The sequence below is a fragment of the Orcinus orca genome, chromosome 18 (assembly GCF_937001465.1).
Source record: "Orcinus orca chromosome 18, mOrcOrc1.1, whole genome shotgun sequence".
NCBI lineage: Eukaryota > Metazoa > Chordata > Mammalia > Artiodactyla > Delphinidae > Orcinus > Orcinus orca.
This window is the reverse complement of record NC_064576.1, coordinates 67,435,037-67,451,918: the sequence shown is the minus strand read 5'-3', so window position 1 is coordinate 67,451,918 and position 16,882 is coordinate 67,435,037. Positions and strand designations below refer to the sequence as shown.

Here is a 16,882-nt window from a genome sequence, read left to right as displayed (position 1 = left end):
ATGAAAACATTTTGAAGCTTAAGCCTTGTACATCGCAAAATACTTCAAAATAAGATCATTAACTAATAAAATGAGTTAGAGTTCCCATAATTTTAGTAATTCAAAATGATGAATTTCTTTGAGAATACATCTATAGATATCCTAAAATTCTAATATTTTGAAAAGTTTTCAGAATGCTTAATGGACCTAAGCAATGGTCAGATCTTCCATTCCATTATAAAACACTTATATTGATAACTGATCTTTTAAAAGGAGGTTTTATATAAAATTAATTTTTAAACTTTTATTATAAACAATTGTGTTGTGGTCACCGATTTTTAATTCATGCTATGAAATGATGCTGTATATCAGTGAAGTGCTAGCAAATGAGGAATCTTTATTTAAAAAATCCAAGTAATGAATTAATTATTTCTTTAGGTCATGGATACCGAATTGGCATAATGTTGTAAATCAACAATTGAAAAAATTTTTTTTGTCTATTTACAAGCTCCTCTTAGAGAGAATGATTTTAACTCTATTTTGATGTTAAATAGAAGGGAGAAAGGTTGTTACATTTTATACTCCATTTATAATAGTTTAGTTATAAAAGTGCTTGCAGTAGCCAGCTGTCTCTTTTCTTACCCATGTTGTACACAAGAGGTGTTTAAGAGGTCGTTTTTTAATCAGTGTTTTCTGCTGACATTTCCATGTTAACGTGAGTAGGGATATGTCTAGGTAGAATGATGGCTATAAATAATGTCAAATGGAGCATTAAATAGGAGCAGATACCTATGATATATGCTTACCTTGTCGTTGAATTTATCATTTGGTGCAGAAGTAAGGTTAATCCATATGGCTAGTGTGCCCATTTTCAGAAAATTTAAACAGTAGTATTTTTTATTTATAAAGCATTCCTTACTTTTCTCTGATTTTGAGGCACTGAGAAAATGAGGTCTAGTCATAATGAACCAAAATAATTAAAATGTTATGTAATGCACAATGAAAAAAGAGATGTTGCTATTGCTTACAAAATACAGAGTTATACATCTTATGAAACACAATGCTTTGTACCATTCCCTTTCAAAGCAGGAAATTATATTTTACCATAGACAATAGTGTAGTGAAAGTTCAGCTTCACCAGTCTAGAATGCTACTGATTCTTATTGCTAGTGTCACAAATTAATATCAGTAGAGGAATTAATGATCTTGAGTATTTTTACCCTAGATTTTTATTGTTCATACAAGATACCTAGTGGTTTCACTTTATTCTGAAATGGATAAGAAAGTGTCATAATTTGACAGTTGTCTCCCTTTGATGTCAAATGAAAGCGCCACATATCTTTCCTATTGCTCATCATACATATATAGGAAAGAAAAATTAGCACATATATTTTTATAAATGAGAATGAGGATTTTAGGAAAGAAATATGAGTTTTATGTCTTTGTTAACTAATAAAGTAGAACAAAACTAGTATAAATATATACATGTGATTACTTCTAAATATCTTTATGAAATGATCTTAAGTTTGGAATGTAGTTTTTACAAGTAATGATATTGAAATCTAACATTGATTTTAAAAATAGATTTTTTCCTTTAAAGATAATTCATAGGTAAGCTAATTAAATTTGATAACTAGCTCTTATGATATATGGAATTAGTTTATGATTTATAACTTGTTTTGTTTACAAAATAACTAAACTACTGTTAACCTGCAGTATGTATGTACATGTATTATATTTCCAAATTTTAAGCAAGATTTAAATCTTCTACTTTTTTAAAGACGGAATTGGAAAATATTGAAGTGACACAAGGCATGTCAGCTGAGACAGCAGTAACTTTCCTCAGTCGATTGATGGCTATGGTTGATGTACTTGTATTTGCCAGCTCTCTAAATTTTAGTGAGATTGAAGCTGAAAAAAACATGTCTTCTGGTGGTTTAATGCGACAGTGCCTAAGGCTAGGTAAGTCTGTTAAGAATAACGGTGCATGTTAAATAATTACAGATTACTTTTTGATACTCTGTGATACATAAAGTATTAATGATACAATTTGATGATTATGTAATGTAAAGATTATTTTGTAATTCTTCAGAATTACTAAATTAAAAAATTATAATATCTTCACTTTGGAGATTTCATGGAATTGATCTTTAATGGATTCTAATTTGAAATAAAGTCAAATATATTTTGAGTTTTTTCAGAATCAGTTGGACAATAACCTTTTTCACTGAAGTGATTTTAATGTAAATATATTTATGAATCCTTATTTTTGGTAAACTAATACAGGGTAGTTGTCCTGGGCCCACAAATGTATCAGAAAACCAACAACTAGTTTTATACATATAATGCTAAAGGATAAAATTGGCCATGCCAGTCTCACTGTTTCTCAGAATGCACAGTTAACATTAATAAACATTAGTGTACCTAATAACACTAATAAACATTAACACTAATAAACATTACTATACCTATGATTTTTTTTGCCGCTATCTTGTGTTACAAATAAAATTTAGTCCTGAAAACTCTTAGTAAATTTAGACCAGCTCCTTAGGCAGGAATCATTCTTACATCTCTTACCTTTTTTAAAGGGAAAAATTATTTATATTATTTAGTCTTTACAGGGGACCAGACAACTACTGTTTTCAGACCAAAATGGCTACTATTTTCATGCTTGCCTTCAAGTGTGAACAGGGAGGACATGAGAAAGTAAGGTATTTGATAGGGAGGATGTTCTTGATATGTATTCTTTTTATCCATAATTTTTAAAATTATGTAAAAAAAAATATATATATATATATAGTTGTAGGGGAGAAGTTGTTTCTAATCCAAGGACGGAATAAGAACTTGATTTAAGAATGGTGGAATAAATGTACTTTTTAATGTTGTTTTGTATTTTTGTATTTTCCTGAGAGGAGTCATTTCATCTCCATTATAAGGGAAAGATTGACCACATGGAGATCTCTCTGTCTGCCAAGAGGTGTGGAATAATTACTGTGGGCCATCATGGACATTTCCATTGATATTTAACAATAGCTTACAGATTGAACTTTGTTAGAAAGAGAAATATTTTTTTAAATGCCCGGATATCTTGAAAACTGCATTTATTTGGTTATTCTGAACTTTTATTTCTAAATATATTCCAAAGCTTTACTGCTGATTTCATTTTTATCCTAATAATTCTTAGCAGATTTGTTTTTTTTATCATCCACAGGAAAGTTTTATAAGTGAATAATAATGAAGCAAACAATTATATGTATGTGCTGTTTACTGTTCTAAGCACTTTTCATATATTGATTCAGTTAGTCCTCATAACAGTCCTCTAAGGAAGTTACTGTGTTTATACTTATTTTACCATGAGGAGACTGAGGCACAGGTAGTTTAAGTAGCTGGCCCAAGATCACACAGCCCATAAGTGGCAGAGCCAGGATTCAAACTTAGGTGGCCTGATTCCAAAATCTGTACTGTTTATTACTATGCTTTACTGCTTCTTAAAATAAGTAAGTGAATAGACAGAATGTACTTATTGAATGCTTGTTGACAAAGGTTGATGTTCCCACCATGAAAACAGGTAGATATTGGGACTTGTGAGGCTTGACTATATGGATGTACCCTGTTATTGCCTGAAATGGGGAGCTGTGCTCTATATAGTCACCAAGATAGTCAACTTAAGGGCAGGAGACTTATTATTTAAAAAAATCATCAAATATGAATAAGTTTTTTTAAAATTTTAATTGATCCATAAATTTCAGAATTTTGAAGGTTGGAAAGGGATAGAATAAGGAAGGATATATTGGGAGCTTCAAAGACCCTGTAGTATTCTGTTTCTTCAGCTGGTTGGTAGTTTATGGGTAATTTGTTTTTATTTTTTAACTACATGAATGTTTTATGTATACTTTTCATTACTGTGTTTCCTAATTTAAAACAATATTTATTGATCTGGTTGATTTTAAGAATAATAATGGGATGGAGAAAGTGGAAAGAAAGAAAAAATAGAACCAAGCAATTTTTTAAAACACGTCAAAGTCAGCAATTTACATCAATAATATGCTTTCATTTTTTAAAATAGTTTGCTGTGTTGCTGTGAGAAACTGTTTAGAATGTCGGCAGAGACAGAGAGACAGGGGGAACAAACCTTCACATGCAAGCAGTAAACCTCAAGAAGCTCCCCAAGGTGTGACTGCCTCAGCAGCTTCCAAGGTAGTTAAGCATCTTCTATGTTAAATACAACGTACCTTAAAAAATTTTTTTTTAAGTTCATGAGAACAAAGTGACATGGTATTGCTTGATAATCAGGCAGATGGAGGCTCTGGTCCTGGCTTCTCTTCTTCAGAATTGTATTATCAAGATTACTTAACGTCTCTGAGACTGGTAATTTTTGGTTACTCAGTGAAAATACTAATAATTTCTACCTCGTAGGGTTCTTATAAGGAAGGATTATATCAGTTCATAGCACTGAAAAGTTCTTAATTATTACTATTTTTAATAGTTACATATATTTTCACAGAGTTCAGTATATGAATAATGCGCTTTTTAAATGGATATGCTTTTGGGGATAGAATTCCCATGATAGTCAACAAAAATATATTGAATGCCCATGAAATGAATGAATGGTGTACAGTAGTTCGGAATGCAGCAGTGATTCTCATTCTAAATTAGCTCTATTTATTGTATGTTCAACTGACCATTTGCATCACTTCAGACTTTCAGTAATGTGACTTAAGGTCCTGCATGCTTGACTGTTGCTTACTTCAGCTACAACTTGGAATCCCTTACCCTTGCTTTTACTGTTTTGTCTTGTTTATTTATTACTATTTTATTTTAGTCACACTGTAGACTTCATGCAGTTCATCAGAATTTGTTTTAACCTTTAGACTTACACATAGCTTCCCCTTTCTTGAAATGTCCATCCTTATTTTTCACCCCAGTGACTCTGTTCCACTCTCGGCTTTAGCTTAAGTTCAACTCTCTGAGGAAAATGTTTTCTAATACCTTCACTGCCAACCCAGTCTAGGGGAAGTTCCTCTGTTTGATATTTTCATAAAACCTGGAATGTCTCTTGTCACTCACAGTACTTGTAATTAGATGTTTGATACTGAAACAATGAAGGCTCAATAAATGAAGGCATGAAGTAAAAGTTTAATTCATTTAAAAAGTTCTGTGGCTTCAAACTTCTGCAGTTTTCAGGCAGAACAGCCACACATTTAGTTTATCTGTAGTGTAGCGTCTTTCTTTTTCACTACTGTTAGAGACACATTCCTAAAATAATTAGACCATATATTATTTTATTGCTGACAAGTCTCCACAAAGCCCTTCATTGCTTAGAAAATTAACTAGAAACATATCAGCAGTCATGCTTCATGTTATTTGTGTAGGCACAGGAGACTGTATGTTACTTGAGGGCATGTTCGTATCTTATACATCTTTGTAGTTGTAGAGCGTATATCGCACAGCACAAACTCTAGAATCAAACAGTTCTGAGTTTGTATCCTGGCTCTACCACTTACTGGTTTTATGAACCAAGACACATTCCTTAGTCTCTTGTGCCTCAGTTTTTCATTTTAAAGACTGGAAGACAGTTTTCCAGTCTTTAAAATGAATATGTATATATACATATATATATCTTAATGTATAAGGTGTTTGTATGAATTAAATAAAAAGCAATAATGCGTTAAAGTACTTAGTAATTCCAGAAATGCAGTGAACATTCAATTAATACTAATTTCCTTCCTCTCTCTAGCAGTTAGCCATTCAATATATATATCATGAAATGAATAAATAAGTTAGTATTTTTGAGAGCTTAGATCTTAAAGGTGTCTACTTAATTCAGAAGATAATAGGGAACATTTCAAGCTTGTCAAGCCAAGTAGTACACTGATTGTAGAACATGGACAAAAAAGCGCAGTGAGAGGGAAATCCATAGTAATTTAGTTGAGCTAGTCAGTGTCTCTCTAGCAAGAACCTTGGCAATGAAAGATGGATTATAAGTGATGGATATAGAAATATTAGGGAAAAGTTGACTTGGTAAGAAAACACGTTTCAGAATAGAGAATCAATGGAGAGTTGTTTTTTTTTTTTTCTTCCCTATTTTTATTCATTTTTAATGTGACACTTGAGTAAGTAAACCTTAGTTAATTTTGGTGTGTTACTAACCTGAGTGAACTTGTATTAGCCACATGGTTTCTTTGCACCTCATTTTTTATACTTTCTAAAAAGGAGCAGTAATACAAGCTTTTCCTATAAAAACGTCTCGAATTAGATTATGGACATAGAAGTACTTTGTAAACTGTAAAATAGTATATAAATTAAAATATGTACAAAGTTTCCATCTATGCTATGAATAGTATATTATTTCTTTAATCTTTCTCTGATAAAGATTATTAGCCTATTTTTACATATTAAAGCTGAGGTTCTGAGAGGTTAAGTATCTCACCTAAGGTTATATGGCTGGTTAGTCTTGGAATTGTAATGGAAGCCAAATAATTATCAACCTTCAAATACCATACTCTTTTCACTATTCTGTGCTGCAGAGGAGTCAGTCATCTTAAGAGTGAAATAGAATAATTCAGGTTTACAGAGAAACAGAAGGAGACTTATTTATTATTAATTAGTTAGAGTAACAGGTTACTTTATATGCAGGAATTGTATTTGGTACTTTACATATATAATCTAATCCACACAATTCTTAACATATTATGTAAGTGAAAAAGTACTAGATTGAGTTTCATGGCTCTTTGTTGTCTTGCAAGTTTGTTATGTGACATGTTACCTAAAATGTGTGGATTTTTGTGTCTTCAGCTATAAAAAGGATTTTGGTGGTAATGATCTTTAATGTCTTTCAGCTTTAATATTAACGCCACGACTAAAGTTTTTTTTTTTTACTCACCTTTCTAACATTTTGTAGATCATGAAATGCTTTCACATGTGAAATCTCATGTAATAATGTAACGTAATAATTTCATACATTATAAAAGCATGATGGATAAATGAACGCGATGACTTAGAGACTTATTAACTGGAGGTAGGGAATGTGAGGCTCAGAAAAATTTACTAACAAGCTTGAGGTCACACAGCAGAGATTTGAGCCCAGAGTATAAGATTAATATCTTTTATGCCATAATCTTCTAGCCTTTCTTTGTCTATAGTGGTAGCTATGCTGATAAAGAATAAGAACACTAGTAAGCGAAACCATGACAAGAGTAGAAGAGAACAGAAAAAGTGCCTTGTAATAGCATATTGTTGTCAATAAATGTTGTTCAATGAAGGGAGGAGGTAAAGAATGTGGCCAGTTTAATGACTAAATTAAAGGTTTTAGAAATTATACTGCTATATAAGTTTCTGTATTATACTATTTTTTCACAATTCTCTCTTTTTTTTTAAGACTCCACTAGAGAATGTTCCAGGTAACCTTTCTCCGATTAAGGATCCTGATAGACTTCTTCAGGATGTTGATATCAATCGCCTTCGTGCAGTTGTCTTTCGGGATGTGGTAAGTTATGCCTGCTTGATTTCCCAGGAAAAAACTTTCCACTGTCATTTGTGTAAAATAATTTAAATTTTATAAGAAAGCTGCATATTAAAACTAAATGTCCTAGTGTCAGGGATTGTAGATATATAACATGCTTCTGTTTGTAAAATGGATGAGCTTAGCTTTCTCTGAAAGCTTATTGATATGTTATTTTTTTAATGATGTTAAATTTTTATTTAATTTTTGTATGGATACTAAGAATAGGGATAACTTTGAAAATTATACTTGACTTTATCTTGAATCACCTATTCCTCTCTTTCAGTATTCCTTGCTCCATCTCTAGGTACTGAATATTTTGCTAATATCAATGTTCCTTGTATTATGGATAAAAGGGATTAATTCATTAAGGTGTTATTGGCAGTTACATTTGGGGGGCAATTACTTTTGAGATAAGAATCTGCATTTTAAAATGTAGATATCAATGGGAATTTGAGTTAGAAAGTTTGCTTAATAAAGCTTATTGAAAAGATAGCTTAAGGAAACGGTTTCATGGAACCCTCCAATTATATGATCACTTATCCAAAGTAAGGATAGATGAGATTGGCCTTTCCACAAATTGTGTAGAAACATACACAGCATTTCACAGCAGATGCAATATTGGCAGTACTCCTTAGTATAGTTGTTGTTTATCAGCCATTTTGGATTCTGTTTTTCTTATTTTAATTGATGATTTATGAAACATAGAAGGAAGTTTATGTTTTAAATTTACATTTAATAATAAATTGGATAGAGTACTTTGTACTTGAGAAAGTGGTTAAAATATATTTAAGTCATACAGCATAATACTGCATGGTAGGAATATATTATAGAAAAATTCTCACTCTTTAGTATATGTCAGTGCTTATAAATCACTAAGAAAATTACAACCATACCAACAGAAAAATAAGCAATGGATGTAAAATATGAAAATAAGGTAACAAACATATGATTTAAAAGTCAGTATAACCAGCAGTCAAAGAAATGCAAATTTAAAACAAGAGTGAGATAAATATTTTACCATTAAATAAACTAAAAAATTTAAATAATAGTACCTGTCATTACAAGGATGCATTGAAACATGCTCTATGACTTATCACTGGTAGGAATAGAAGTTGAATAAACTTTTTGGAAAGCTCTTTACCAACATGTGTTAAAACTCTTATAAATATTGATGCTATTACCCAGTGGTTCTCCTTAAGCTATTTAAGCCCATGTGCTCATCAGAGTTGCCTTCAGGAAAATTGATAACATTGTAAATATCCAATATAGAGCTTAATAAATCATAGTATATTCATTTAACAAGAAACTGTGCAGCTATTAACATCATATTTTTGAGGGAAACTTAGTGACATGTAAAATGCTCATGATATATTTCAAGGGAAAGCAGCAGTATGCAAAAATACTTATACTACGCAAATATTGCATTTGTATGCCAAGTGTACCTACATGCACATGTTCACCTTTTTTTAAAAAGTCTGGAAAAAAGCACCCAAGTGCTACCAGTGATTATCTCTAGGTAAACAGTTTTTATTTTGTACTTTTTTTGTATTTCCATATTTTCTGTAGTAAACCTGTATTGCTTTTATAGTTAATAAAAAATAAAGGAATTTTTAAAAATAGGAGATAAAACATATAATAGTACAAAAATCATGCTGTGAGTAACTCTATAATCTGGACTTGAATTTGGACTTGGGAAAAAAAATTACTCACTAACAGTTTAACCATTTAGAAATGCGAATTATTCATCCTGAAAAAAACATGTTGTGGAAAGAATTTTTTTTAATGACAGATGATTTAAACATGGAGTATGTTTTCATCTCCAAGAGACCCATTCGAACCTAACATGGAAGGGGTTTATGTTAAGTGTGACATTGCATTTAAATTGTTAGTAAATTCTGAATCAGGTTATTGTGGTGGATTATCATAATTTTTCTAGTATCTATAGATGTTTTGTAACTATACTGGATAACCCAACAGTGTGCTTATTAGCTTTCTTCCTGAAGGAAGGGAATTAGTGTTCCCAGGTGTACCTTCCAAACATCAGGGAGGTAACATAATTTGTGTTCATTGAGTTTATACTGTGTATCAGACACTTAGTATGTATTACCTCAGCTTTCAGTAAAAGGTTAAGAGAAAGCTAAGACTCAAAAACATTAAGATCACACAGCTAGTGTGAGGTCGAGTCAGAATCCCAAGGTAGATCTTTGCAAAGCACTCTCTTTTTTACCACATTTCGTAAATTCTAAGGTACACTTTTATTTTCATTTTAAATAATCTCCAAAATTTGGAAGTGTTTTACAATTGCTATATTTTATAGTCAATTGTAGAAATTACAGTAAGATTTCTCCTTAACTTTTGAAATTTTTACGAATCAATAGTCATTTTTAATTGCCTTAATTTCAAAACCACATGAGATAAAAAATTAGGTCTTTAAGGAAAAATTATATATATAAAAGCTGTCTGTTACCCACAGAGTATGAAATACTAAATTCATGATATTTCAGAACAAATTTAATGGAGTTTGGTCATTTTCTGCGTTACCTGTACTAATTCTGTTTCATAGTATTAAATCGTCAGTAAATATTTCTCATTGTCTTTTTTTTCTAACAAATGCACATAAATTTTGAATCTTGCTCACATTGCACCTAAATGAAGTAGTAATGTAAAGTGCCTGTTTATGGCGTTACTAGACTTTAATGCATGTTTGTTTTCCTTATTTCTATGTTATCTATGGGCCAAGGTAGTTACTTGCAGTTTTGGCTTGAGTATCACTTTTAACCTAGCTTAGAAAAAAGGCTTAATAACCATCTATATATGATGACTTGGATATAGTCTAATCTGGAAATAGTATTAGAGGTCATTTAAATTTGTCCATTAACAATTTTTCCCTATATGATGATTATTTAGGCTTTTTGGATAGAGCTCTCAAGGTTATATGGCTCTTTATATTTTTGCAAAGCATACTTATTTTAAAGTTATCTTCTCTACTAGACAGCAATCTGCTTTTTTAAAACTATTACCGCTTTATCCTAACTTGGTCAGTCTTTTTCAGACCTTTTACCACGTTGCTGCTCTCCTCTGGAAAAATTTCATTTTGTCATTGAGCTTTGGAAATTGGGAGCCTCAAATATTGGCTCCCAATTCTGCACTGGAAAAATAACCTCATTTTTCCAGAGGAAAATAGTGGTGCTGTTACTTCTTTTTATCTGTTATGTGTCAGGCATTGTGTTAGCTTTTTCTTAAGCTGCCATATCACACTTTTAGCTCATATTGAACTTGTAAACAATTCAGGCTTCATGCTCCCCCATTTTTACACCTCCCCTAGTTTACTCATATTGTTTCCTGCTCAGGTAGTGGTATGTTAGAATTGTATATGTATTCCAATTGTAATTTTATTCTGTTAATTTTTTTTCAGTTACTTGAAAGTATATTTGAAACTCTTGTCTTTTTTTTATTCAGATGTTAAATTATTCTTTTCAAGCTTGTGCTATCTGCATATCTTATAAATATGCATTCTCTGTTATGGAAGTAGTAGATACTAGTAGTGGAGAGGACAAAGAATAAAATTTTGTGGCATATTCAGCAAAATCTTAACATTCTCATTTTATGAAATTACATTCCAACCTGTAAATCAGATGATATATTTATGGAGTTTTTTATCTATACTTAGATGATACTTATTAAATAGCAGTGTATACTTAGCAAGTCATATTTTGCCTCCATAAAGAAGATGAAACAACAATAGTTTCTTGTACTCTAAGAACTTATACTTCAAAAGTTTTGAGTGTCAACACTGCCTTTTCATTTTATGCAGGATGATAGCAAGCAAGCACAGTTCTTAGCTCTAGCTGTTGTTTACTTCATTTCGGTTCTGATGGTTTCCAAGTATCGTGACATTTTAGAACCCCAGCGAGAGACTGCAAGAACTGGAAGCCAGCCAGGTAGAAACATCAGACAAGAAATAAATTCACCAACAAGTACAGGTACTTAATATTTGTCTAATTATTTGAATTTTCATCATCATTTATCTCCTTTTTATTTCATTTTACATCTAGATTTAAACTGGTTCTATTCATAATCACCTCAAGTATTTATAAGTAGGTGGTATATAAATGCCGATTTAATATTCTTTGATTACACAAAAATGTAGAATGATATTTCATTTTATCAGAGAGTTTTGGTTTTAATTTTTCTATTAATACAAATCATTTATACTACTGTTTAATATGCAAATAACTCATATATTTTAAATGTATAATTTTAAACTTTATAAACATATGAAAGTAGGAGGTCCTTATAGAGTAGTTCAATATCAACAATAAGCCAAAGTGTAAATCTTTATACCCAAGATCAAAGATAGCATCCCTCTTTCTTTCCTTCTTTCTTTCTTTCTTTTTCTTTCTTTCTTTCTTTCTTTCCTTTCTTTCTTTCATTCATTGTGTATAGTTATTTCAGTATCTAAATATTCTGTCAGAGATTTATAATAAACAAACATACATTCTAAACTTTATACCAAAGTTGCTTCAACTAAAATCAAAGACTTCTAGACATCAGTGAACCATTTTGGATCATGTTGTCTTTCTCATCTATAGAAGATGCTCATGTTGTAGGAGTTCATGCATTATCAGCTTTATCTACTCTGCTTGGAAATGATAAACACATTTTCTGGCAACTAATATTTTAATATCATGGGGAGCCTTTTATCAATTGCATTTCTTGCCGGGTGTTTACATCTCTCTGTTGTTTGCAGTGTGACCTTAGTAACCCAGTGGTTATTTCATGTACCACTGGATTAATTTGTAATAGAAATTATCTTTCCTAAATAAATACATATGATATACAAATTAAATGAATATTTTTAAAAGTGAGTAGAAATTAGTGGTCAAATCTCTGCATTTTGTTTTCCATATTCATATCATATCTCATTTACTTTTTATCACTGTTGTGGAAATACAGATTCTACTTAACTATAATTCTTTGCTGTTGCATGCTGTATTTATTTTTAGTACGTAAACATGATATTTCTTTGTAGTATACTTTTACTTTTAACTTTATTCTTCAAATTAAATGTTATCCTACCATTGCAGTTTATGTCTTTTGACCATTTAAAACCCTGAGACTCTATATGTTAATCAACTCTTTCTTCATTTTTAATACATGCATAACAGTCATATATGTATAAAGCAAGCAATATTTTAGTGAACCTTCCAGTTCTGATTTTCTTCTGTTTGTTGTATGTTGTGTATGTTGCTAAAATTACTCTACTTAACGAGTATATTATTTCCTTTCTCTTAAATACATAACTTCTTTCCTTCCTCCAGAGATGTGGTCTTTACTACTAGTATGTTTGCATGTTGTAGTGATATAGAACTGTCTTGGATCTTCAGTGGACCATGTTGCAGGTTGTTACATGCTGGCTCAAATTTGATTCCATAATTTTCTCCACAGTTGTGGTCATACCATCTATCCCTCATCCAAGTTTGAACCATGGATTCCTTGCCAAGTTAATTCCTGAGCAGAGCTTTGCCCACTCATTTTACAAAGGTAATATTAACCTCATCTCCTGACCTGTTTGGGTATTCTTAAATTTCATAAATTGTTATACAATAACCATCCATAATCTAATTGTTTATAAACAATCATACACCTCAGGTTTCAAGAAGATATAATATGTTGTATTTATACCTGGCTATTGAGAGCAAAATATAGTTTTTATATTTATATTCCATTATATTTCTTTAAGTATCATCTGCAAATTAAGGCTGCCTAATTATATGTATAATAATATGCACAGTGGTGGCATTCACTGGAGATTGCAGAAGAGTCACGTCTTATTAGTGGGACTAGATTAGCCCTAAAATGAAGGCTACTATGTAATGACAACAAAAAAGTTGAGAAAAACAAGCCTCGAAAGCATCAAACTGATAAGTTATTTAATTTTCTGTCGGAACAAAATTACAACTCTTTTTAAAGGAATACAAAAAAATTCTTCACCAAACAATGTAAAATTCAACATTAAGCATCTAATAAAAAATCATTAAATGTGCAAAGAAGCAAGAAAATGTGATGCATAAGCAGAAGAAAAAAATCAGTCAATAGAAACAGATTCAGAAAGGATAGATATAGCAGAATCGTCAGATAAGGGCATTCCAACATCTATTATAAATATGTTCAAGATGTTTTTCAATTTAAAGGAAAAAGTGAACATAATGTGAAGAAAAATGGAAGATTTTTGTAAAAGAACCAATTTGCAGTCTTAGAGATGAAAAATAAAATAGCCAAAATGATGTCTCTGGGTAAGATTAACATGAGATTAGTCTGTGCAGAACAAAGGTGAGCCAAACTATGCCCCCCCCCAGGATTTTCCCGTGTACACACCCTGCATAATTCCTGGGACAGTGAATATGATAGATTTTACTATTGTGACAGGGTTAATATATGTTAGCACAGTTGCTTCTTTTTTTTTTTTTTTTTTTTGGCTTAAAACAGAAATGTATTCTCTCATAGTTTTGGAGGCTAGAAGTCCAAATCAAAGTGTCAGCAGGGCCGTGCTCTCCCTGAGGGCTCTATGGGAGGATCCTTCCTTGTTTCTTCCTGGCTTATGGTGGGTGCTGGCAATCCTCAGCTTTCCTTGGCTTGTGTGAGCATCAACTCCAATCTCTGTCTCCATCTTCACATGACCATCTTCTCTCTGTGCCTGTGTCCAGATTTCCTTCTTTTTGTAAGAATACCAGTCATATTGGACATGGGCCCCTCTCTAATCCAGTTTGACCTCATTTTCACTTGATTATATCTTCAAAGACCCTATTTCCAAATAAGGTCATATTCACAGGTTTTGGGGGGACATGAATTTGGAGGGAACGTTATTCAATCCATTGTAACTACTCAAGGGTTGGTTCATTGCTTTGTGGGTCTTTTAGTCTTGTCTTTTTTCTTCTTCTCCTTTGATACGTGATTTGCATCTTTTTAGCACAGTTGCTTTTAAGAAAAGGTGATTATACAGGTAGCTCTGACCTAATCACATTAACCCTGTAAAGGCAGAGAGTTTTCTCTGGCTGGTTTGGAAGAGGAAATGAGAGAGCCTCAAAGTGTGAGAGGGATCTGAAATAAAGGAAGTTTTTCATTGCTGAGATGGAGGTGACCATGCAGCAAAGACCTGAGACCACCTTGTAGGAGCTGAGAGCACTTGCCGGCAAGGAACTGAATTCTGCCAATAACCAGAGTAATTTTAGAGAGGGCCTTGAGCTCCAGATGATACCACCGTTCAGTGTACTTCATACATTGGCTAATGATATGGAAGAACAACTTATAGAACAAATAAAGCAGCAAAGTATTTCTTATTACAACTTGATGAATGGACAGATATTTTTCATAAATGTGCAAACTTTGGACATAATGATGAAATAAAGGAAAAATTCTTTCCAGCTTTATTGCTTTCAAAGGCATCTAACTCTGAGTTGGATAAACTAAGAAGGATTAGACTAAATTAGATTAGATTAGATTGGAGTGTCGTCTGGAATTTGTTTTGTGTGAAGTGTGTTCCAAAAGGTTAACTGCAGTGACTAGAATATACTCTGGAGTAGTTAACCTGATTAAGGCGCCTGCATCAAAATATCTATGCACTGCTTTCTTTATCAAGAAAAGTTTACTATGAAACAATTTTAGCTGAACTGCATAATGGTCTTAGTGGTATAATAAAATTTTGAATTACTTTAAGGCCGATGTGGTAAATTTTCTATTCTTTTTTTTTTTTTTTTTTTTTTTTTTTTGCGATACGTGGGCCTCTCACTGCTGTGGCCTCTCCCGTTGCGGAGCACAGGCTCCGGACGCGCAGGCTCAGTGGCCATGGCTCACGGGCCCAGCCGCTCCGCGGCATGTGAGATCTTCCCGGACCGGGGCACGAACCGTGTCCCCTGCATCGGCAGGCGGACTCTCAACCACGGCGCCACCAGGGAAGCCCCTCTATTCTTTTAATTATATGATAATATGGAAGGTGATAGTAAGTAACTGTTACTGCATGCTGTCATGCAGTGGTTATTGAGAGGAAAAGTTCTGTTGATGATGTTGGAAATACAAAGTCAATTCTTAGTGTTTTTACAGGATAAGAAACCAGTTTCATTCCACTCTTTAAAAATTAGTAGAACTTGGGCTTCCCTGGTAGCGCAGTGGTTGAGAGTCCGCCTGCCGATGCAGGGGACACGGTTCGTGCCCCGGTCCAGGAAGATCCCACATGCCGTGGAGCGGCTGGGCCCGTGAGCCATGGCTGCTGAGCCTGCGCATCCGGGGCCTGTGCTCCTCAACAGGAGAGGCCACAGCAGTGAGAGGCCCGCGTACCGCAAAAAAAAAAAAAAATTAGTAGAACTGGCCTCTTTGTCAGACATATAAACTGTGTTTAATGAACTTAGTACTTCCAAGCAGGAAAGGATTGCATCATGTATTTTTAGTGTGAGAAAAGATGAAAGAACAAAAATAAAAGTTAGAATGTTGGAAGTACACAGTTTCTATGATATCTTGCATAATTTAATAAAAATTATTTTAATAATATTTATTATATAATAGTTATTAATGAAGTATCTCTATCTTAAGAATGATCTTGATTTTGCTCATCTTGAAAAGTTATCTCCTATCATTTTATGTATTTGATAGAATGTCTTGTATTTTATTTTACATTAAAAGGAGATACGTATAAACAAAATTTATGGATCTGGAATCTATTTCTTTCATTGAAATATAATTTATGTTTGATTATAACTATATGGGATAAATTATTGGAAATGAGTATTGATGAACATTGAGGGTATATTTTGAAGATACAGCATTTCTAGTTTCATTTTGGGTAAAAGTATAAAATGAGTACATGTTCTGAGCTCTCTGAGTTCTCATTCTATCAACATAACTCTGTGACACGGCTTTCTCCACTCTGCGTGTTATTAAAATCAAACAAAAATAGGCTAGCTATATGTTATTCCCATGAGTAGTAGTATTACCAGTTCTACTTGGATTAGATAAGTTAACAAGCAAAAGTTCATCACATTATAAACTTTAAATATTTATATTCCCAGTATTTGTTCAAAATGTTTATATAGGCATTTCTTTTGGGGAATCACTCTTTGCTTAAAACTTTTTATTTATGTGTACTGAAAAAAGTTACAAGTACAGTAACATTTGTCTAGATTGATCACCTATACCCACACTTTCAGTCAACAACATGGATAGTTTTTGTATTTTTTTTCCCAATTTACCTTTGTTCTGATTATATTCATTGAAATTTAATTTTATGTCTATGGAGTCAAATAATACAAGCTTTTATGCTTTTATTTTCTGTTTTGAGAAGACTGATCTGGACTGCTCTTCAACTCCTTCACACTTTACTGCCTTTTTTCGCCTCGTTATTGAGCC

The 16,882-nt window shown here is 32.3% G+C and overlaps 1 protein-coding gene across 5 annotated transcripts in view; it reads left to right on the top strand.

Annotated features, from left to right (window-relative positions):
• NBEA (neurobeachin) overlaps positions 1-16,882 on the top strand; it is a 629,334-nt gene that overhangs the window by 214,425 nt on the left and 398,027 nt on the right. For all 5 annotated transcript variants that reach the window (XM_049701354.1, XM_033410053.2, XM_049701353.1 and 2 more), the window contains exons 25-29: positions 1,761-1,941; positions 4,046-4,176; positions 7,358-7,465; positions 11,298-11,466; positions 12,932-13,027. In XM_049701354.1, the coding sequence (XP_049557311.1) occupies positions 1,761-1,941; positions 4,046-4,176; positions 7,358-7,465; positions 11,298-11,466; positions 12,932-13,027 (685 nt within the window). The remainder of the gene's footprint in view (positions 1-1,760; positions 1,942-4,045; positions 4,177-7,357; positions 7,466-11,297; positions 11,467-12,931; positions 13,028-16,882) is intronic.